The sequence below is a fragment of the Octopus bimaculoides genome, chromosome 18, assembly GCF_046866305.1.
Source record: "Octopus bimaculoides isolate indiv1 chromosome 18, ASM4686630v1, whole genome shotgun sequence".
Classification (NCBI taxonomy): Eukaryota; Metazoa; Mollusca; class Cephalopoda; order Octopoda; family Octopodidae; genus Octopus; species Octopus bimaculoides.
Window position 1 is genome coordinate 19742903 of NC_142945.1, and position 23587 is coordinate 19766489.

At 34.6% G+C, this 23587-nt stretch overlaps 1 protein-coding gene across 6 annotated transcripts in view; it reads right to left on the reverse strand.

Annotated features, from left to right (window-relative positions):
• The window catches only part of LOC106874512 (intermembrane lipid transfer protein VPS13A), a 265132-nt gene that overhangs the window by 177306 nt on the left and 64239 nt on the right, over positions 1-23587 (reverse strand). For all 6 annotated transcript variants that reach the window (XM_089365902.1, XM_089365901.1, XM_089365898.1 and 3 more), the window contains exon 2: positions 6451-6494. In XM_089365902.1, the coding sequence (XP_089222028.1) occupies positions 6451-6494 (44 nt within the window). The remainder of the gene's footprint in view (positions 1-6450; positions 6495-23587) is intronic.

Sequence of the window (23587 nt, forward strand, 5' to 3'; positions counted from 1 at the left end):
CTGTGCCAAGTGGCTTCACCCTGCATAATTTAGTTCCATTACCGATACTTTTTGATCAGACCTTGTATTTCATCTAAAAAGACAAAAGGAAAAGTTAATCGCAATGGAATTTGAACGATGGACATAGATCTTGAAGAAATGTAGTTAAGCATTATGCCTGGTGCATTAATAATTCTGCCAGTTTGGTGCCTTGGACGTATTAGATAATGTTATTCTACTTCCTCCTAAAATATACAAGACGGTCATGAGTGGAACACCTTTGGTCATTAGCCTGATTAAACAGGGTTGGCTTGGAGTAAAGCAACAACAACAATATAGAGTATCTTGAAATTATTAAGGACCAAATTATTTTTAGTAGTTGAAATTCAAGAAGACCAATACTGGTCTGCATTCATCAAAACCAATTCTTCAGAAGTTGTTATTGTTTTTGACCAAGATCTGTTTTGGTTAAACATGTCTACGACCCACTGACATGAAGTTTTAATCCAGAAAAATGTTAATGAACTCAGATGTATGAACTCAATAAATTTCTACAACAGTCATTTTGGTTCACATCATTCTTGCCAACAATATACTTAAATTATTTTTTCACAATTTCTGCTCAATTCCTAAAACAAGTTTACTCTCATTTAACATATGACATTTAAACATATGTAGACAGTCATGCCTGTGCCTATGTTTAAATGTCAGTGTGGTTAAGAAGCTTGCTTTGCAACCATGTAATTTTGGGTTCAGCTCCACTGCATGGCACCTTTGGCAAATGTTTTCTATTATAACGCCAGATTGGCCAATGCCTTGTCAGTGAATTTTGTAGACAAAAACTGTGTGGAAGCCCATCATATGTGAGTGTGTAAGTAATGAGTGTGTGTGTGTGTGTGTGTGTGCATGTGATGCGTGTGCATGTGATGCATGTGCGAATGATATGTGTACGAGTGATGCATGTGTGTGTGCGAGTGATGCGTGTGTGTGTGTGCGAGTGATGCGTGTGTGTGTGTGCGAGTACTGCATGTATGTGTGCAAGTGATGCGTGTACGTGTACGAGTGATTCATGTATGTGTGCAAGTGATGCGTGTATGTGTGTGAGTGATGCATGCATGTGTGCGAGTGATGTGTGTATGTGTGTGAGTGATGCATGTATGTGTGCGAGTGATGCGTGTATGTGTGCGATGTGTGTGTCATGTGCGTGTGTTCCATTTTACAACCAGTGTTGGTTTGTTTACAACCCCATAACTCAGCATTTTGGCAAAAGAGATCAATAGAACAGTACCAGAGTTTAAAATAAGTACTGGGGAGGTGGGGTTAATCAGCTTGACTATAACCCTTCAGTATCCAGCATGGCTGCAGTTCAATGACTGGTACAAGTAAAAGTCTACTATGACTCTTCATCACATTAAAACAATCACAGCCTGTTTTTGTATGTAGTATGGTCCTCAAAATGTGCACAATGGTTCACAATCAGTACCTAGTTAGCTGTTCAATAGGTCTGCCAGATCAGAGTTAATTTATAACTATTTTCCTATTAAAGTTGATTTTATATTATAATAGTGAAGAACACGCCCTGTTTCAACACTTACAGAATACCTCTAAAATGTTAATAGTTAGTAATTAGCTAGGTTCAAAACATTTTTATTTAATGGGTTACTTTGACAAATTGAAACATAAAACCTAGCCAACTGGGTTGAAATGTTATATTGTTTCACACATAGGAAAACACAAAAATCAGTAAAAAAAAAAAAAACAACACAAAAACTCAACAATGTGACCATTTATTAAAAAAATACCCCAACAAAAAAAAAAAAAGAAAAAGAAAAAAGAAATAAAAAAATTAATAAAGCAAATAGTAATCCTAATGAAAACACAGTTTATTGTGTTTGGCTACTCTGAATCACACCCACTTCTCACTTCACTACACTATACTCAAATATATTTAACATACTTATATAAATAATGGATCTCTGTCGGTGTTTACGATGAGTATTCTGTTGTTTGATCAACTAAATTACCAGTTCACTGAATTAACATCTAACTGACTAAACATTCCACAGACACATGTAGTTTTAATATAATTGTGAGACAGAATTAGTGATACAGTGTGTGCCAGGGTGGGACCTTTGCATTGTCTATTCAGTTTCACTCATAAGACTCAGATAGAGATGAGGCACAAGTAAAAGACATTTGTCCAAAATGCCATGTAGTAGAATCAGACCCAGGCCACCGTGATAGCAAAACCAAATTCATAACCATACAGCCATACTGTATATCTATCTATCTATCTATCTATATATTTCATACTGGCTGTGAATAGCCATGCAGATCACTCTGCTTCTGCTCTGCATCTACCTTTCAGAGTAATCTTCTTGTCTCCTAGCATGAAGTTGCCCTCCCCCCTACCCCAGGGCTAGTAGTTCTGCTGCAAACTGCATGGTGGCTTCAATAGTGCAGGTGAGTCCTTCAGACTCATCTAGGTGAGCAGTACCCACAAATATGTGCTGATTCCAGCCATACTGACCGGTCTAACTTATGCCAGCATGGAAAGCAGACATAAAATAATGATGATGACAATGATGATGATTGTAAAGAGACAAGTAAATGCCCTTAGTGAGTGTTTCCCCAAAGAGGGTTCCGTGAAAACCTATTAGGGGAGTGTGAGACAAGGAATCATTCAAAAAAATTTAATAAGAATTTATTTTAGAGAAAAAAAATTATATTTGCCATTTACAAAATAATAACTAATGTTCTTTTTAATTGAATAAATTATCCTTCTAAAAAATAATTTTTGTTTCATTTAATGCCTTATCAAAATTAGGGCAGGTGGGGTTGTCTGTACAATACAGGTATAGGTTCATTGATTTTTGAAAAAATTATCATAATAGGTGCAGGCGTAGCTGTGTGGTAAGAAGCTTGCTTCCCAACCACATGGTTCTGAGTTCTGTCCCACTGTGTGGCACTATAGTCTTGGGCTAACCAGAGCCTTGTGAGTAGATTTGGTAGACAGAAACTGTAAGAAGCCAGTCTTGTGTGTATATATATATGTGTGTGTGTGTGTGTGTGTGTGTGTGTGTGTGTGTGTGTGTGTGTGTGTGTGTGTGTGTGTGTGTGTGTGTGTGCCATGAGCATTTAGATCAAAACTATACTGCTTCTGCCGTCTATTACCTGATGTTCAAAATAATAGTGAAAGACTTCAACATACCTCAAGAAGAATGTGGAAAGAGAGGAAATAGCATCTTGTTAGAAACTGCCTATTTGTTAGAAGCTGTCTATTTTCTCTCTTTCCACATTCTTCAATATCACAATGCCTCAAGTGAACTACAATGCTCTTACACCTCAAGAAATATTTTGGTAACTATTGAACTAGGTTCTGTTATATTGGTTTTCAAATATTTTGGCACAAGGTCAGCAAATTCAGGGGAGGTGTAAGTCAATTACATTGACCTTAGAGGTCAACTAGCACTTATTTTTTTTTTATCAGCCTTGAAAGGATGAAAGGCAAAGTCGACTTAGGTGGAATTTGAACTGTGAACGTAAGGACAGTTGAAATGCTAAGAATTTGACCCAGTCTGCTAACAGCTCACCAACTTAAAGGTTCACTAATATTAATATCAAATTTTGGCACAAGGTCAGCAACTTTGGGGAAGGTGTTAAACTGATTACATCAACCCTACTTATTCCTATCAGCCCTGAAAAAATGAAAGGCAAAGTTGACCTTAATGTAATTTGAACTCAGAATATAAAGACAGATGAAAGCCACTAAGCATTTTACCCAGCCTGCTAATGGTTCTGTCAGCTTGCTATCTTAAAAGTTCAGTAATATTAATTTCTGATGTAGACATGAAGCCACATAATTTTTTTGTTGTGAAATCCTGACAGCCCCGTGGGATAGCAAGTCAACTATCCTAAACCATACAAAGGAGTATGTGCACTGTCAGTGAGGGACAGTATGGTGTGTGCAGGTGCTTTGTGAAGACAGTCGTAGAAGTCCTTGAAAAGAGATATTGTTTGTTATGTGTTGTTTCTGATTTATATTTGTATTGTTATGAACTTGTTATATATATCATATCTGGAAAGAACACAGTTTAAATGTGTGGGGAATTGTAAATAAGATCATATATTTCTAATCATTAACTTCATCTTTACTGACGGACATTTAAAAAAAGTCTCTAATACATTTAGATCAACAATATATACATAGTACTAGATTAGATTGAAACTAGGAACATTTCTATATTGTTTCTTTGTTTTAAATTTATTCAGAAGTCTTTTATCAACTATGACAATTTCATTCCTTGGTAGTTTGTAATTTCTTTTCTCATACCATATATTTCAGTCATTAAGGGCTTCTCCTCTCAATAAAACTTTCCACATCAATATTTTATCTTACTGAACTCATGTACAGTTAGAAATGTGAAGATCAATTATATAGAAATGAACCAGAATTGATATAATCTGTTTCTTAATATTTCTCACAGAAACTAGATTGATGGTAACTTGCTGCATTAAACAGATTAACTAGAGAAAACATGGGAAATACCTTGAAAGTAGAGAAGGCATCTGAAGCATATACAGGGAGTTCAAAGAAGGACATAACAGTGTCAACGAGACACAATATTTTCTAAGAGGGTAGCAAGGTTATGCATAGTCAATTATGCCTTGACTTGCCTTGAGGCTTCCTTGATGGAATTGAAGGGGAACATGTGGTATGTCTTGGCCATTTTTAAAGACGGGAGAGCTCATCCCTCAAATTACACCTTACCATATTTTAATTTTTAGTAAGGACACATTAGCTACTGAAGTCCTATATTCTCTTTCAAAAACAAGATAACCTCAATTGGAATGTTTTTAATCAAAAGGTCTGCTTGATAAGCACTGATATGGGGCAAAACAACAACAACAACAAAGTAGTTGAAACTAAAAACACCAAAATATTGTTAACAGCTAAAATTCAAGAAGAATAATGCTGCTCTGCATGCTTCAAAATCAATTCTATTAAAGTTGTTATTGATTAGATTCTGGCTGAATGGACAGACTTACGAGTGAAGGCATTTCAGACGTGACTGTCTGGTCTTTTTGTACATTTAGAACAACAGGTAGAGTAAGATAAGGGCAAGATTTGGCTACTATTTCTTGAAGGTCGAGTAACTATGTAGAAATCAGCAGTGGTATTAACCCATTCACTGTGAAATTAAAATTTGTGGTATTTCAGTAACGATGTTAAAATATCTACCAAAAATAGAATTAGTATTTTCTGCAGGTCACGTTGTCTCTGTAAACGTGATATATCTTAACAGGAAATAGTTTTGAACAGGACATTCTTCAACAAGGGAGGGATTAGTGTATAAAACTGTTGAAGATAATGAAATCTTGGGTGGAGATAACTGCTTTCCACAGTAAAAGGGTTAATAGGTGACTACATGATATAAAAAAAAAACAAACAAGAAACTTACTTTATTCAAGTACTCCCTTAAATTTCATGCTACTTTGTCATTCATATTCTATTACAATCTACATCCCTATAAATTTTCTTTTATAACTTATTTTATATATGGGTATGTATATGGATCTTTATATATTTACTCAATTTAATCTAATTTTTTACATTATCTTAAACAAAATCCTTTCCTACATTTGCTTAAATACAAATGTATATTACAAATATGTATACAAGAAATATATGCTTATATGAGAAAGAGAAAAGACACCCCATCCCATACATATGAGGGACACCAACTGAAATAAAATATAACCCACCATATGGACATCCTCCTTAAAACTTGACTCTTATCTCCATACATGTTATAGCTCTATCAATATTTTTGTAGTCATTTATAGGTCGCCATTTTAACTATCTCTGCTACCTTTAAGTAAGATATCCATCCCCAACATTAATATTTAAGACTAATTAGCCTTTGATTTGTTTTTGTTTAAGCTGAAGTAGTCACAAACAAGATTGGTGTTTATCTTTTAGAAAAAGAAAATGAAATAAAGAGAGAGAGAGAGAGAGAGAAAGAGAGATGAAAATTATTAATAACTTAATGCTTGTCAAAAAATGATAAAAGGATTGATGTTAGTCTCATTGACTTCATCAGATTAGAAGCATGTTTATGAATAAACAGTTCTGTTATATCTTTATATGTAGCTTTATACAATGATAAAGAGCCTAGCACTACACTGAATAATTGAGTGTTTCATATAAATCATATCTATCTATTTGAAACGATAAAGCCATAATAATTAACTTTAAAACCTTCATTATAGGCCATGTTTATATCTGGAGTACAACGCACAAAGGTATTGTTGAATAACTCAAAGCAGATTAATATCAGGAAGTAACCAAGTAAATGCTTGAAATGACTTTATACACCCTGCACTCTTTATACCATAAGCCTTCAGCATAAACCAAATTCAAATCTATTTAGCTTGCACAGAGTAGTAAACATTAAGCTGGATACTTACCAAAGCACTTTCTTTGAGATCCAAGTTCTTTAAAACAGCATCACCTGTAACAGAAAGATAAATATCTTAGTACCATCAATGCTATTTTCAATTAATTAGCATTATCATCATCATCTTTGTCATCACTCAACATGCACTTTTCGATGCTGGCATGAGTCAGAGGGAATTTGTTGAGGTAGATTTTCTACAGCCAGATGTCCTTTCCTGTTGCCAACCCTCCATTGTTTCCAAACCAGGTTATATTTGCCCATGACCAGACATTTCATAGAAGACTGGAAACGATGCTCATTTACAAGCATCATGTAATGTCTAGATAAAGCTACACACAAACAAATGCATGCACAAATGTATGACAGGCTTCTTTTCTGTCAGCCACAATCCACTCACAAAGCTTTGGTTGGTTTGGTGCTATAGCAGAAGACACTTGCCCAAGGTGCCACACAGCCATGCCTGCATAGTCTTCTTTCCCTGAAACCTTTTATATGCCATATGAATGTACATAACTTTTGGTTCCATTACGTAAAAGTGATACAGATATTGTGGATAGATACAGCAACTTAGTTTTTTCTTGGTTGATAAATCATTTTCAAGTTAATAGTCAGAGAAATACTAAAGAAAGGTAATTTACCACGATACAAACAGTACAATAACATTGAACTTAATAACAGTGAACTAAAAACAGCATTTCTTCTACATTCTTCTTAAACTGGTATGATTATTATTATTATTATCAGTTAGTTGATATCTTTTTCCTAATCAGCTGCACAACTATAGGGTGACCAGGCCTATTGATACTAGGAATCTTGTTAGCTTTGAGCAAAATAATCAGTTTTACAGTGCCCCCCACTGTTCATAGTGGTAAGCTGTATATAATTGTGGTAGTTACTAGTGGCTTAAACACGCAAACATTAAGTAACTGGGTTATAAACAATGGCCCAACACCAGGGATGCAATATGAACTGCTCACCCTTGAGTTAAAAAGAGGGCATTTGCTGAACCAGCTGCAACTTGATCTTAGACATGCTGATGCCTTATTTCTGGCAATAAATTCTATTAATTCTCTCCAGACCCTCATCCATAGCCAATAAAAGAATCCTTAAATCAAGCATGGGCAACCTTTTTTGAGAAGTGGGCTGCATGAGACATGACTCATCATCAGGTGGACTACACTACTAAAAAACAATTCAAGGTAATTTTTCATCCGGTGTGCCAATCAGAAAATTCTATGGGCCTCAGTTTGCCCATGACTGCTATTTCTAGCAGGTTAAACTACTATTTAGAACAGTTAAATTCCCTTCAAACTTTGATCATAGGTTTGCTCTGTTAAAGTTGACCTGGAGCTAAACAACAATAAGAACAACAACAGAGGGTAGATCCTGTCCATTCATCACCTACTGTAAAATGATAAGGACATTGCAAGTGATAAGTGTGAACCGTCTGAATCAACCAGTACCAAGGGAGCCTCTAAGTAGTCACACAACCAGCTAGAAGTAGAAGCTAAATCTCCCTTAAATTACAACCTATCATCCTTAAAAAACAAAGACATGTTGAATGATTTAGTGCTTGATACATTATAACAAGGCAGGTGAAGTGGGGGCAAACAGACATGGTCACAGCTGCAGCATTATGATCAGAACTGACCTGAAACTAAGCAATAAAAACACTAACAACAGCAACTAGTATTCTAAAAGACAGTAAATTAATAAAATATAGTAAAACTATAGTAACATAGTTCATACAGAAATTTTACTGAGGTGTATAATATACACAGGTCCATACCAGTTTTGGTGACAAGTATATATAATAAATAGTGTACTCCAGTCCATGATTTTGAGAAGTGATTGATGCACTCATAATATAGCACAATTAAAAAGCCTTTAAGAATATTGACCATTAAAAGCTCAATTATGAATGATTGATTTTATTCAATAAGAAAGAAGTGCCGGTAAACAAGTAAGATTTGTATTACATAAGTAGTAAATTTGAACTGTAAAGAAACAATGTCTATGATAATAGCATGTGCTAGATTGATTTTATCAAGAATTATTAAGATAAATTACATTCATAACTCTGGTGCAGTAAAGAAAACTATCAACTAGACATGTTAAAGAAATTGATATTTGTATGAAATGAGTGTTCTGAAGGAAACTAGAAAGACTTCTCAAGTTTTGTATTAAGAATAAAATTAATCTGATAGATTCTGTCCATAACAGTGTATGTGGTGTAAATGAAATAACTCAGATGGGAGTCAAACCTGTATAGCAGACTTTATTCACCACCCTTCAATATTTACAAGTTACATTAAAAAAAAAAAGGAAAAAAAAACCCTTTATTCATTAGAATCTGAAAAAACAATTCTTTCTAATTTTGGCACGAGGTCAACAGTTCTTGTGGGGAGTGGTGTAGGTTGATTACATTGCACCCAGTACTTGACCAGGACTATATTTTATTGACCATGAACGGATGAAATGTAAAGTTCACGTTGGAAGAATTTCAGCTCTGGATGTAAAGAGGCCACTACGGAGGCCATCATAGTGAAGTGAGGGAGAGATTCACTGAAAAGGTTGTAAATGGTGATGAAAGAACTTTGACAAACAGTGATTTCTCAAGGAGATTCCCAGCATTGACCTTTCCATGGCTCTTTGTGCCGTTACTAAGTGCTGTTCCTCCTTCTTTGTTGTCACCCACATTTCATTTGCATAGAGCACTGGGGGTAGAGCCATGCTGTCGAAGAGATTTGCATGAGTGACTTTGTTGAGGTTCACTTTCATAAGGAAGAGGAAAAGTGAAATTATAATTGTTCATGCCTTGAGCCTTTAGCATTCAGATTACTCTGTCAAATGTAATACTTATTTATTCACAATGTTTTGAATTGATCATGCACTATCTCATATTATCTCTTATTTTGATGATGTGATTGTTTATTTTTAGAATGACATTGTAGGATAGGTGTAAGAGGTAAGACCTGGCCAGTTTGAACACAAAACAAGTAGAATATTTGGGCCAGACATAGTCAGTTTAAATGTTAAAGGGTTAAGTTCAGTGGCTCTCAAACAGGGCACTACAGCATATTATGTGCTTATGAGATCTAGCTAAGTTTGCTGTAAAAATAAAATTTAGTCCTAAGAAAATTCGAAAAAAAAAAACCCCAACTAAATATTAAGTTTTAACTGTTATATTTTTTGAATAAAGAAATATATTTAATAATCTTCTGTAATTTAAATTTTCTTTTATTATTTAAAAATTTTTAAAATTATTTTTATTTGTTTCAGTCATTTGACTGCAGCCATACTGGAGCACCACCTTAAAGGGTGTTTTAGTCAAAGAAATTGACCCAAGACTTATTTTTTGTAAGCTTAGTACTTATTCTATTGGTCTCTTTAGCTGAACCACTAAGTTACAAGGGTGTAAATGCACCAGCATTGGTGTCAAACAGACACAATGACACTCACACATAAATATATACATTATTTATATATATATATATATATATATATATATATATATATATATATAGACAGGCTTCTCTCAGTTTCTGTCTGCCAAATCCACTCACAAGGCTTTGGTCAGAACAAGGCTGTAGTAGAAGACACTTGCTCAATGTGCCATACAGTGGGACTGAACCTGGAACCATGTGATTAGGAAACAAGCTTTTTACCACAGAGTCACACTTTATATTTATTACATTTACAGGCTAAAATATGTAAATATATGTTTGCTTGTTTTTTTTTTAATATAGCTTTGAGTTTATGTGCCAAATAGCTTTTATTTGATATAAATAAAAAAGACTTGGAGAACTACTGCAATAATTCAATGGTAAAAATGTTTTCTACAATAAGTACAAGGTCTAAAATTTGTCGGGAGGGCGCTAGTTGGGAGCATTGACCCCAGTGCTCAACTGGTACTTATTTTATTAAACTTGAAGGGATGAAAGATAAAAATCAATCTTGACAGACTTAAACTCAGAATGTAATGCAATAGTAATAACGATAAATTATTTTATTTTATTTTGGATTTTGTCACCAACACCTGTGTAACATTTCTTTATATACTCCCATAAAAAAAAAAGGTAAGAAAACTATCTATATTGTAAATATATTGGTGTCATAATTGGAGTTGTTAAATAACAATGCCTTCTGTAAAGTCAGCAGGAACTGAATTCATTCATTATTAACACCAGCTGCTGAACTGAAATTTCTATAAATAGAGACTGCAGTATAGAAAAAAAAAAAAAAGCACCATATGCTATGTCAAAACATAAATGAACCAAACTCTGTTAAACTGGACAGGAAAAACGATGAGTGAAATAACATAGCTGTATTTTATAATAAATAAGAAGGCATACAAGCATGTATTTTAGTGCACACAGATACACACCACCTGTTTTCACACATACAAAATAGTGTTCCCAAACATTCCTGATGGGTGGAGGAGTTGACCAAACAGTAGTTCACTGGAGTGAATAGTTTTCAACTATGGTTTTAAAGATTTAAATAGAACCTTTTTTAAAATTGTCCATTATAGCAATGAGGGAAGCAATGATAAATATTAATAGCAGTCAGGTACTTGAGCCATTTCAACATTCAAAAATGGCCAACTCACAAACATACATACCAACTCAACTGCATGTTTACAAACACTGGGAACCCCCTCAATTCAAAACTTCTTGTTGCTTTGTTAGCAACTGGCTTGAACTCTCTCAAGAAGAACTTGAATAAAAACTCAAAGAAAAACATATATACATACATATATATATATATATATATATATATATATATATATATATATATATATATGCTTTCGGTGCAAATGGTTTTCTATACGGCGCTGAGTTTACAATCCTGTCAATAATAATAATGATATTTTTATATAAGCTTAAAGCTTATGGCGATCACTGTGCAATGACTAAAGAAAATAATGGGGCATATAAGCCCTCGATAGAAAAAAGAAGGCTTATATGCTCCTTTATTAGACTATTATCCTTAGTAATTGCATGGCGGTGATCGCGATAAGCTTAAAGCTTATATAAAAATATCATATATATATATATATATAACTTCTGTTCATCCTCTAATTCCTTATGTACTTTGTACTTCTATATGTAAACCATGTTGGCAAAATAACATAGTCTGCCATGGACACCTGTGCTTTGGTTCTTTCTTTCTTTTTCTTTTCTTCCTTTTTTTTGTCACTTTTGCTATGAATTAAATTAATGAATTCAACGGGATACACCGTCTGCAAGTAGTTGGGTTCAGCATATTATCCTCCATTTTCTAATTGTTACACAAATTTTGGGTAAAACCTCCACTTTTACCCGCTCCCATTGATTGCACCTAGTATAGCAATAATTGGGTACCCTCCCAGCAGTATACTGGATAGATACTATCCCTTAGTGGGTTGTACCCCCAACCCCTAACTCTCTCGCGTTATATATATATATATATATATATATATATATATATATATCTTATCGACTCTGAAAAGATGAAAGGTAAAGCTGACCTCAGCAGAATTTGAACTCAGAACAAAGATGATGAAATGCTGGTAAGTATTTTGCCTGATATGCTAATGGTTCTGCTAACTCTCTACGTAAATAATATTAATAATAGTAATCCTTTCTACAATAGGCACAAGGCCTGAAATTTTGGGGTAGGGGGCTAGTCGATTACATCAACCCCAGTGGACAACTGGTACATATTTTATAAACCCTGGGAGGATGAAAGGTAAAGTGGATCTCAGCGGAATTTGAACTCAGAACACGAAATGCATTTTGCCTGACATGCTAATGATTCTGCCAGCATCCACCTAACCACTTAATTTGTCTGAAGTCAAAGAGGAAAATGTTTGTCAGTCAAGCAGCTATTGATAAGATTTAAATGTCCTACATCAAATGAATTATCAATCACTGTAGCAACACCTGACTATTCAGCTTGTTAACATCATCACAACTATAGAGCCTCAATTATCCAATTAAAAAGTCTATAATTCTTTATATATTTCAAAACTAAAAACAAATCAAAGCAGATAATGATATAATGAACTTGTGTACAGTGCTCAGGTGCACTGCAACTCATCAGAAAAAGTAACCAAAACTGCACGAACAGTACATAGAATATGAGCAGGAAGCAAACTCTGAAAAAGTTTTTTTTTTTTTAAACAATAAGGAAGAAGAAATAGGGATGGAGGACATCAGGTGTACAGTTGGCGAATTTCAGGAAGTATGGAAGTTTTGAAGGATGTAGTGTCCTAACAGCTAACAACAGATGGAGGTAATTTATTCCATGCTTCAGCAATTCTGAGCATGAAAAACTCATAGGTACTGTATTGTTTTTTTGATTTTGTAAGCATGTCCATGAGTGAAAGACATGGAATTCAAAAAGGTGCCCAAGGTTGTTGTTGTAAAGATAGTGGAAATCTTGTGGGTGTCTACCATGTCAGTTGCCAGATGTTGGAACTTTATTGTGCCCATGCCCAGGGAAGCAAGATGTTCAGAGCATGGTACTTGCCTGATGGTTGGTATGTGTCTGGTTGCACATTTCTGAACGGTTTCAGTGGTTATTTTTGTAAGACAAGTCAAGTTATATAGTTTTGTCCAGATAAAATACTTGTACTAAATCATATGCGCCCACACAAATAACGGTTGCAAATTTTTGGCTGAATGCCAGCAATTTTGAGAAGAGGGAGTAAGTCAATCACAACAACTCTGATGCTTAACTGGCACCTATTTAATCGAGCCCCAAAAGAATGAAAGGAAAAATTGACTTTTGTGAGATTTGAGCTCAGGATATAAAAGAACCAGAAGAAATACCACCAAGCTAACAGTTCTGCCACCTTGACACAATAACAAAAAATGAGAATTTCATTTACTCATAAAGCATTTTTTGCTACATGGCCATTAATTTTCTGTAAAAGGTTAGGGTATACTAACTAGTGTATTGATAGTGAAAGAATCTACCGCAATGAGATTTAAACAAGTGACTCACCAAATATAATACTGCAAAGCAGATCTAAATAATATACAAACTGCAAGCTATATCCAGCATACTGCAGCATGCCAAAATGAATTATAGAATGTCTTTACTACTTCTTGTTGGTTTTAGAGCTTATTTCTTCTTTTTCTTTTCACAAATATTTATTTGTTGTTGTTTAGTTCCAAGCTGGTCCTGACCAAGCAGGCCTATTCATCTTTATCATACATTGTTTTTCTTTTTTCATTGTTTTAACATCTACTTTTCCAGGCTTGCATGGGTCAGAAGAAATTCATTGAGGTAGATTGTTTTTTCACTGTGGTAGAATATTTGGGCCAGATATGGCCTGTTTAACTCTATAGCATTTAAATTGGACATATCCAGCCAAAATATTCTACCTGCTTTATGTTCAAACTGACCGGATTTGGCCCCTCACACCTACCCTACAATTTTACTCTAAAAATAAACTTCCCCATCATAAACATTTTGAAGCTATGGAATAAGGCATAATTAATTCAAAACAGTGTGAATAAACAAAAATTATTTTTGACAGAGTAATCTGAATGCTAAAGGGATAAAACAATAAATCACTAAACATGGTAAGCACCTAACCTAGTTCTCTACTTTTGCAATCTCTCTTACTTTATGCAAGCACCAAAACTGAACAGTTCTTAAAACTATATAATCATTATAGAACTTTTTAATTAAGACTGGATGCAAACACAAATTACCTATGGAACGCAGGACCTTTCATTTTTTTTTTTTTTTTTTTTTGTTCATCTAATGTCATCCATGTTCATCTTCTGTAATTAACTTTCAAGATCTAATACTTTAATTCTATTATCTGCAACTGACACTGCAGATGACATTATTTAGAATTCAATTCTATTCTAAATGTCTTGCCTTTAGCATTACGATTCATTAGAAATATTGACCACTGACTCAAAGATTGCCAGCTATTACTTCAAATAGGTTTTGAAACAGGAAATAGAAGGAATGGAATAATTAATTAAATATATAAAATAAATGAGATATAGTACAATACAATTTAATATTAATACATTTGTTGTTGTTTAACTCCTAGTTCTGCTTTGATGAACCAGGATGATGATATCCAGTCTTATTTTTTTTCAATTTTTACTAGATCCTCCTCCTCCTCCTCATTATTACTGTTTTAACACTCACTCTTCCATGCTTGACTGGGTCAGATTGAATTTTTGGGGCAGATTTTCTATAGCCAGATGCCTTCCCGGTTGTCAACCTGTACCAAGTAAGGTAATATCTCTCTATGAACAGACATTTTCACAGAAAATTGAAAACAAAGGACACCACTGGCATGATGATGACACTCATTTACAACTATCATAAAATGTTAAGGCAAGGAGACAATAACACACACACATGGTCTCATTAATTTTCTGCCAATTAAATCCACTAACAATGCTTTGATCAGCCCATGCCTACAATAGAAGACACTTGCCCATGTGGTTGGGAAGCAAACTTCTTACCACACAGCCACGCCGCACATAAAATACACCATTTTGAGCGTGGCCGTTGCCAGTACTGCCTGACTGGCCTTCGTGCTGGTGGCACGTAAAAGCACCCACTACACTCTCGGAGTGGTTGGCGTTAGGAAAGGCATCCAGCTGTAGAATCTCTGCCAAATCAGATTGGAGCCTGGTGTAGCCATCTGGTTCACCAGTCCTCAGTCAAATCGTCCAACCCATGCTAGCATGGAAAGCGGATGTTAAACGATGATGATGATGATATATTTTACTGACTGACTGCTTCTTTTAAGACGACAGGTGTGATCTAAAGAAGATTTGACTTATTAACAGCATGTCAAGTTACTTTCAGGGACCTCCCACTTACTCATGTAGTCAAGCACATCTGTTGTACATGACTCATGTCATCAGACAGGTCTCTTTTAATCCTTGGAAAGATGAAAAAAGAACATATAATTAATGTAGCCGGCATTCTTTCACATGCTGGCTGCATTTACATCCAACTGCATACATATCCTGCTGCATGCACAAGCTTACTACATGTGTATATACATGTGTATATACATGTGTATATACATGCGACCAACAATAACTATGTGAGCACACACGCACATGCATAAAAGAAAACTTGATGCTGCAGATGAAGCTAGTTTGTATTTTGAATTGGCAATGGGATTCTAGAAGTACTATGCTTTAATTACAATCACTAAGTGAAATTATATTGTTAAATTGTATTTTAATCACAAAATTAGATAAACTATGAACGTTTTTAACATGTAAAAGGGTCATTGAAATAGTAAAAAAAAAAAAAAAAAAAAGAATGAGCAGAACATTAAAACATATTACAAGTCATTACAAATACTGGTCTTCCTACATTTTCTACCCACTCACAAGTTTGGATTTTCTTAACGATAAGAAGCTGAAATTCTGAGCCAACTATATAAAGATAACTAATTCTCCAGAGACCTGTTTAGTTGGATGCAGTAGTATAGAGAAAGAAAAGTGCTGGCATGCTACCAACTTTGTACTGGCAGTGCTCTCAACACCAGTCAGCTAGTTGTAAGCCAAGTAGAAAAACAAAACTATGAACTGCTGCTGCTGAAATATATAACAAGATGCAACTGTCAGCTTTTCTTGTGTCTCCAAGTTGTAGTTGTCAGAAGCATTAGGATTCAAGTCTGGTGGTGGCAGGGATAAAACACTGTGTGTGTTTAGGGTCCACTACTGCCCTGAGCTCTATCAAGTCAGGCTGAGGTGAAGTTGCCAGGCACCTATTTACCATGTATGGCCACACAGAGACTTAGTGGGAGTCTTCATGAGAAAGAGGCAACATACTGGCAGAGGCTGCTTCCCAGTTCACCTCATGAGCTAGCCAGCAGCAGCAGATTGGAAACTAGATGGTTCCAAACAGGTGAAAAGTATCAATACACCTAGCTCACCAATTATTTGTTATTACACTAAGACACATCATGCTATACTGTGAAAAACATGTGTGTGTGTGTGTGTAGATATACATCCCAGAACTGTAGAGTCAGTCATGGCATCAAGGGCAAGTATTAGGTTAGTGAAGTTAGTGGTGACTGTTGTTCCATATAGTGCCTCACACACCACCTCACCAGCTGCCTATATTGTTCCATATCCTACTGAAATCAAAGTGGTCAGACATTGCAACACAAGGTGGCCTGTGTCTTTTGGGGAGATATTTGACAAGCTGAGCAAAGAGGAGATTCACAATACTGCCGTCAATGTGACCTCATCTCATTCTGTTTCAATATATGTCTATTACTTTCTGGTTAGACTCCAGAAATTAGGCAGTAGTTCATTCAATAATGTCTCCAACCGGGCCATACCACTGAAGGGGTGTTCCTTCCATTTGTTTCACCAGTTGTAAATAAATGTTGAAGTTTTTCTCTACTAATTTCTGGAAAGGTCTTCACCCTTTAGCTTTCAGATTACTTTGTCAAATGCAATACTTATTCATTCACATTGTTTTGAATTTATCATACATTATTTTGTAGCTTCATGATTTCAATGACATGATTGTATATTGTTAGAATGACATTGTAAAGTAGATGTGAGAGGCCTGATCTGGTTAGTTTGAACATAAAACAGGTAGAATATTTGGGCCAGATAAGAGTCAATCTTAGTGCTAAGATGATTGGTGTTGTGTCAATTAAATATAACATGTCATATAATGTGTTAAAATTTCAGTTCCACAGATGGCATTTAAACCATTTAGCATATAGTCATAGTTGTCAATGTGGCTTGCAGCTGGCCTTGTTTGGTATGCAGCATTGATAAGTTACAACAATGACGAAACATCAATGTCTGATGCTCCAAGAAGGGACATATGTGAGTTGTCTCGCTTGATTAAGACTTACTTTTAGGTGTTTTTTTCACACCAGGCACATAGAGAATATATTCTCTTATGCCTAATAACTGCAGCTGACCCATGAACTAACAACACACATACACAAGGTATGTGTGCTGTTAGTTTGTGTATGCGTGTTCGATTTTGTTAATAATTTGAGTTTTCTGCACTGAAAATAATCAAATCAGATTTAATGGCTCCAATTTAGGGGCCATTATAAATTCTATTTCTAAGAACATGATGTCAATAGTTAAATAAAAAATCCAAATCCAAGATTTACTATTTTTATAGAATATAATGTTTCTTTAATAAATTTTGTAGAGATAAACTTTTTAATCTTTTATAATATAATTTTTATTTCATTTAATGTAATCTTTCATGTTACACTCAAATTTCCATCTCAATAGGAAAGAATTATTGTATGTTACTGAGTTTATTTCTTTTAAAATGATCTTTTATTAAATTGCTTTAGACATTTAATCTTTATTTTTCACTTTGATATTCTCTAGGTTTTTTTTTTAAACTGGTAAACAAAAACATTCCTAATTTCATCTTATAGTATTTTTATGGTTTATTATTTTTATATCTTTTTATTTTATACCTGTTGATAAAAACAGCCTCTTAAAATATTTTTTTTAAAGTTCTGTTTTATGCTTAATTGTATGTAACTTCTTTATCATCATCATCATTATTTAATGTCCATTTTCCATACTGGCATGAGTTGGACGGCTTAATAGGAACTGGCAAGGCCAAGGGCTGCACCCAGTTCCATTGTCTGTTGTGTGGCATGGTTTCTATGGCTGGATGCCCTTCCTAATGCCAAGCTCTTTACTGAGTATACTGGGTGCTTTTTGAGTGGCACCATCACCAGTCCCTTTTACATGGCACCAGCATCAGTGCTTTTCATGTGATACCAGTACCCATATCAATGCATTACATGTGGCACCTTGATTTTAGGATCTCAATTCTGTTGCAGTGGGCAGGTCTTCTTGAGTACAGCAATGCACTACATATCTCAGCCCTCTGTCATCTTTGTAGGGCTCAGCGCTTTGAGATTGGCCTTTACTACTTCATGGGTCTCCCTCTTCCACACCTTCCCTCCACTTTAAGTGATCGGCACTTCTTTATGCAACTGTCCTCATCCATCCACATCACATGACCAAACCTGCACAGTCTTCTCTCTTGCACACTACATCTAATTCCTCTTATGTCCAACTTCTCTTTCAGTACAACAGTGCTCTGTCACACATGCACACTAAAAATGTCACAATGGCACAGCTATTGCCCTTAAAAGCCAAACTTCAACAAGTTAGGATGCTATATATAACTTATGATTTACATTGGCCATATATGTTGTGTATTTTCAATCACTGTAAAAAATATATGATTGGTCTAATTACAAATATGATTGGTTTAATTACAGAGTTACACCTCTCTCTCTCTCTCTCTCACTGTATATATATATATATATATATATATATATATATATATATATATATATATATATATATATATATATTATCATCATCGGTTGACGTCCGTTTTCCATGCTAGCATGGCTTGCACGATTTGACTGAGGACTGACGAACCTGATAGCTGCACTAGGCTCCAATCTGATCTGGCAGAGTTTCTACAGCTGGATGCCTTTCCTAACACCAACCACTCCAAGAGTGTAGTGGGTGCTTTTACATGCCACCGGCACGAGGGCCAGTCAGGCAGTACTGGCAACGGCCACGCTGAAATGGTGTTTTTCACGTGTCACCTGCACAGGAGTCAGTCTAGTGGTACTGGAATGACCTCGCTCGAATGGTTTGTTCATGTGCCACCAGCACAAGTGCCAGTAAGGTGACGCTGGTAGCGATTACGCTCATGCTATTTACATGCCACCAGCATGGAAGCCAGAGAGCTGCCATAAATATATAAATGCATACACCCACACAGATCTAATAATCAAAGGCAAGACGTTTCATATTAACTCACTAACAATGAGTTTTCTCTGTCATTAATTCTTGCTGGTTCAGTCAATGGCACAGATCACTGCTGTAATATGCAACAACAGTTAACAACCAACAAAACTTTTCAATACAATCTTGCAGTGAGTTATGTAAATCTTCTCATTAGGAATTGGAGAGATAAACATCCATTTGAAGATTTAGTAAAGACACATGCAAACCCTGCCGCAATGACTCCATTCAAAATTATGTGAAATTTTTATTATCGACTTTAATTAAATCTTTATTCGATTCTTTATTTTTTTTATTTAGTGGGTACCTAAAATTATCATATTGTTGATTGAAATCACTGAAAATTAAACCAGATGATGACTGTAATTAGCAATGAGTTATAATGTAAAATAATTCATTCTAAATCTAAAGTGCTTAATATTTTTGATACAACCTGCAAGAGACTGCTCTTGTTCTATGATATAAACTTCCTGTTTTAACCCTTCAGCATTCAAACTGGCCATATCTAACCCGAATATTCTGTTTTATGTTCAAACTGGCCAGATTCAGCCTCTCACACCTATCCTACAATGTCATTCTAAAAGTAAACAATCACATCATTGAAATATTAAAGCTATGAGATAGTGCACAATTAATTCAAAACAATGTGAATAAATAAGTATTACATTTGACAGAGTAATCTGAATATTAAAGGGTCAAAGTAATATAAATTAAAACTTATCAAAATTTTATGTTAATTTATTTCAAACATCATTTTATTAATGACAAAATTATTTTTCTAAATTCTTCATTGTTTTAAAAATTATGTGTATGTCTACAGAAATATGATAACAAAAGAGTTAAGCAACTAACAACCTACACTACATGACGCAAACAGGTTGGTTATTTAGCTTCAACTGATTCTGATATATATCCAAAATTCCTAAGAGTTTTCCAGTTGTTTTTCTAAAGTCAACTGTACTAAATTGTTATAAGTGTTTGTTCTTGAAGACAGCTAAAATACAGCTACTATTTGGCAAATGTATTTCTCCAACTGTCTCTCTCCACACTTGCTGTGAACTGAAATAGTAAAATACACAAAAGAAATAAAACAATCCACAGCAGGAAAACTATTTCTGTAAGATGTAAGTGTCATCGTTTCATGTCTAACTTCTTGTAATAGAAGTGCATAAAATGTCAGCTACTAAATTCATAATTAAAATAAATAAAACACTAAATAAACAATTGCTCTGTATCAGAAGCAACAGCAGATAAAACCAGAACCACTTATCTGGCACAAAGCGACAAAAGATACTGAGAACAACTCCTTTATCAAAATTAAGTATATGGTTCCTGTAGCTAGTTGGGTGCAGCTTATTTCTCGAAGGACAGGCATTGTATTTAAAGAGAAAATTATCATTACTTTTGTTATATGTATTTTATGTGCAGTATAAAATACAGAGAAATTTAACGAAGTTCCTGTTTATGAATCTAGTATTTCAAAACATTTATTTTCAATTGAAAAATAATTCTACAAGAAGTTAGATTAAGCTCCATTTAAAGGATGTTCTGCTGAGAAATTTATGTCAAAAGTAGTGAATACCTTAATTCAGGTATCCCCAACCACTGAATTGCAGACCTGTAGTGGGCCATGAACCATTTGATATTGGGCCACACAGAAAGAATAAGTTAAAAGTTTTATTTCTATTTTACTGACTATTACAGCCTGCAGGATGGGTGCCTAAATTTAAGTGCCACATTCAATCTTGAATCTAAATCTTTTATTTTTATATATATATATATATATATATATATATATATATATATATATATATATATATATATAACAGCCAAATCGCTGTCATACCTACAGCCTACTGTCTTAAATAAAGGACACATCTGACAACATAAAAGTATGATGCTCTACCAACTGATGGTGGCATATAAAAAGCACCCAGCACACTCTGTTAAGTTGTTGATGTTATGAAAGGCATCCAGCTGTAGAAACCATGCCAGAACAGACAGTTGGAGTTCGGACAGCTCCCTGCTAGCCAGCTCCATGTCAAACTGTCCAACCCATGCCAGTATGGAGACTGGATGTTAAACAATGATGATGATTGGACAATGTAGTCCATAACATATAAAAAAGATGAGATGGTCATGTCTGGAAAGCTTTCAATCATAGATCGATAAAGGATTAATATCTGACTGGAATTCTTATTTCCGATGATCTTTCATTTGTTTTCTACTTCAGCAACTAACCCTCATCAGATATCACAAATCACATATGTGATACAATTCATTAATAATAATACCAATGAATATAGTCGTTGTCATCATTATCAACGCAGACCAAACTGTTATACACCGGATTAGTTGGATAATATAATAAATAAATAAATAAAAAAACAAACAGATAAATAAAATAAATAAAAATGATAAAAATAGATTAATGATTCAGACTGCAAGTCACAAACGGCTACTAGGATTTCTCCAAATAACTTGTAGCTTGACTGTTGCTTGCATACAGACATCCCCGTGACTTGCCGCATTCAATACGCAATGCACCTAAAAATCAATAATATTGTTGTGTATGTGTGCGTGTGTGTACATGTGACACAAGCACACAGATAAACACACAAGCGCACACACATATACATATACACATACACAGAAACAAAATACAATTCTCTCAATATATTTATCAAACTTCCTTGGGTTTTCCTCTTTTTTTTTTTTGCTTTTAACTTAATTGTCATATTTTTTTCAGCATATTTACATTTACTTAATGACTTGCAGTACTAAACCAGCCATTTCGGTTGGTTCCTGAATATTGTAACTTTTTCTTTAAAAAAAAAAAAAAGGTAATATGTTCATATCAGTTGTGGCTCCACCCACTATATAACAGAAGTTTGTAGATGGTTTTTAAATTACTACAGATCAACAGTGGCAAGTGATTCTCTGAAAATAACAGTAAAATCTCCCTCAAATAACATAATTTTTAAAATGTGAAGGATATATGGAGTTATGCAATCCTAGAGTTATGCAATACCAGGTAAAATGAAATAGTCAGGGTTAGAACACCATTTTCATTCAGATTCATTACAACATAACATAGAATGCCTTGCGCTAGTTGTCCTGGTACTTTGTTCTTTGAACTTAAATCTTGCCAAGATCAATTACATCATCATCGTTTTAATGCCTACTTTTCTCTTTGCATGAGCTTATTGAAGCACATTTTCTATGGCTTGATGCCTCACCTGTTTCCAAGCAAGGTAATATTTCCCTGTGGTCAGACATTTCTTGCAGAATACAGGAAATCAATGACACTGCTTGTTTGACAGTGACACATAGATTGTAAAGACAAGAAGGCACACACACACACACACACACACACACATATCTACAAACATATATATACACACACATACATATATAAGCACATATGTATATATGTATACATGCACATCCAAACACATACACATATGCACACACACACACACAAACACACACCACACACACACACACACACACACACACGCACAGCTGGCTTCCATGCAATTTGTCAGCCAAATCCACCAACAAGGCTTTGGTCAGCCCAGGGCTACAGAAAAAGACACTTGCCCAAAGTGCTATGCAGTGGGACTGAACCAAGAACCATGTGATTGGGAAGCAAACTTCTTATCACACAACGAGGCAGATGACTGTCCAACCCAAGTTCAAGGTAGTGGACTGGTGGAACTATAATACTGGACTTGATGATTTGTGGTATCTGTTTTGATATTTTGCATTCTAAGTTCAAATCCAGCTATGAGTCTATTTGGATGCCAGATTTAATCTGTCAATTGGTTTAACAACATCACAATTTCACATCAAGAATCCTTGCAAACCAAATACAAAAAGAAAAAAAAAATGGAAATACTAGGTTAGCATTGATGAAGTATTTACTGTTAATAGTGACTGAAAATATCACTCAGATATGCACCTGGACAAACTGAGAGTTAAAATTGCTTACCAAAGTGTCACTTCCAGTATTATGCTATGTATATACTTACCACATATATATATAATTTTAATAAAATATAGTGTGTTTTGTCTAAATATATATTGATTTAAAATATATATATATATATATATATATATATATATATACCTAGACTTGCTTGAGGGGCCTTAAGCCAATAGGTTTCGGGATATGGTGATATGCTGTAAAGCTGAGTGCTTTATGGATGTGAAACCCAGGGTAGCCCCAGAAACTGGCCTTATGTAACTTCGAATATATATATATATATATATATATCTATATATATATATGAATACATATACATATATGAATACATATATATATAT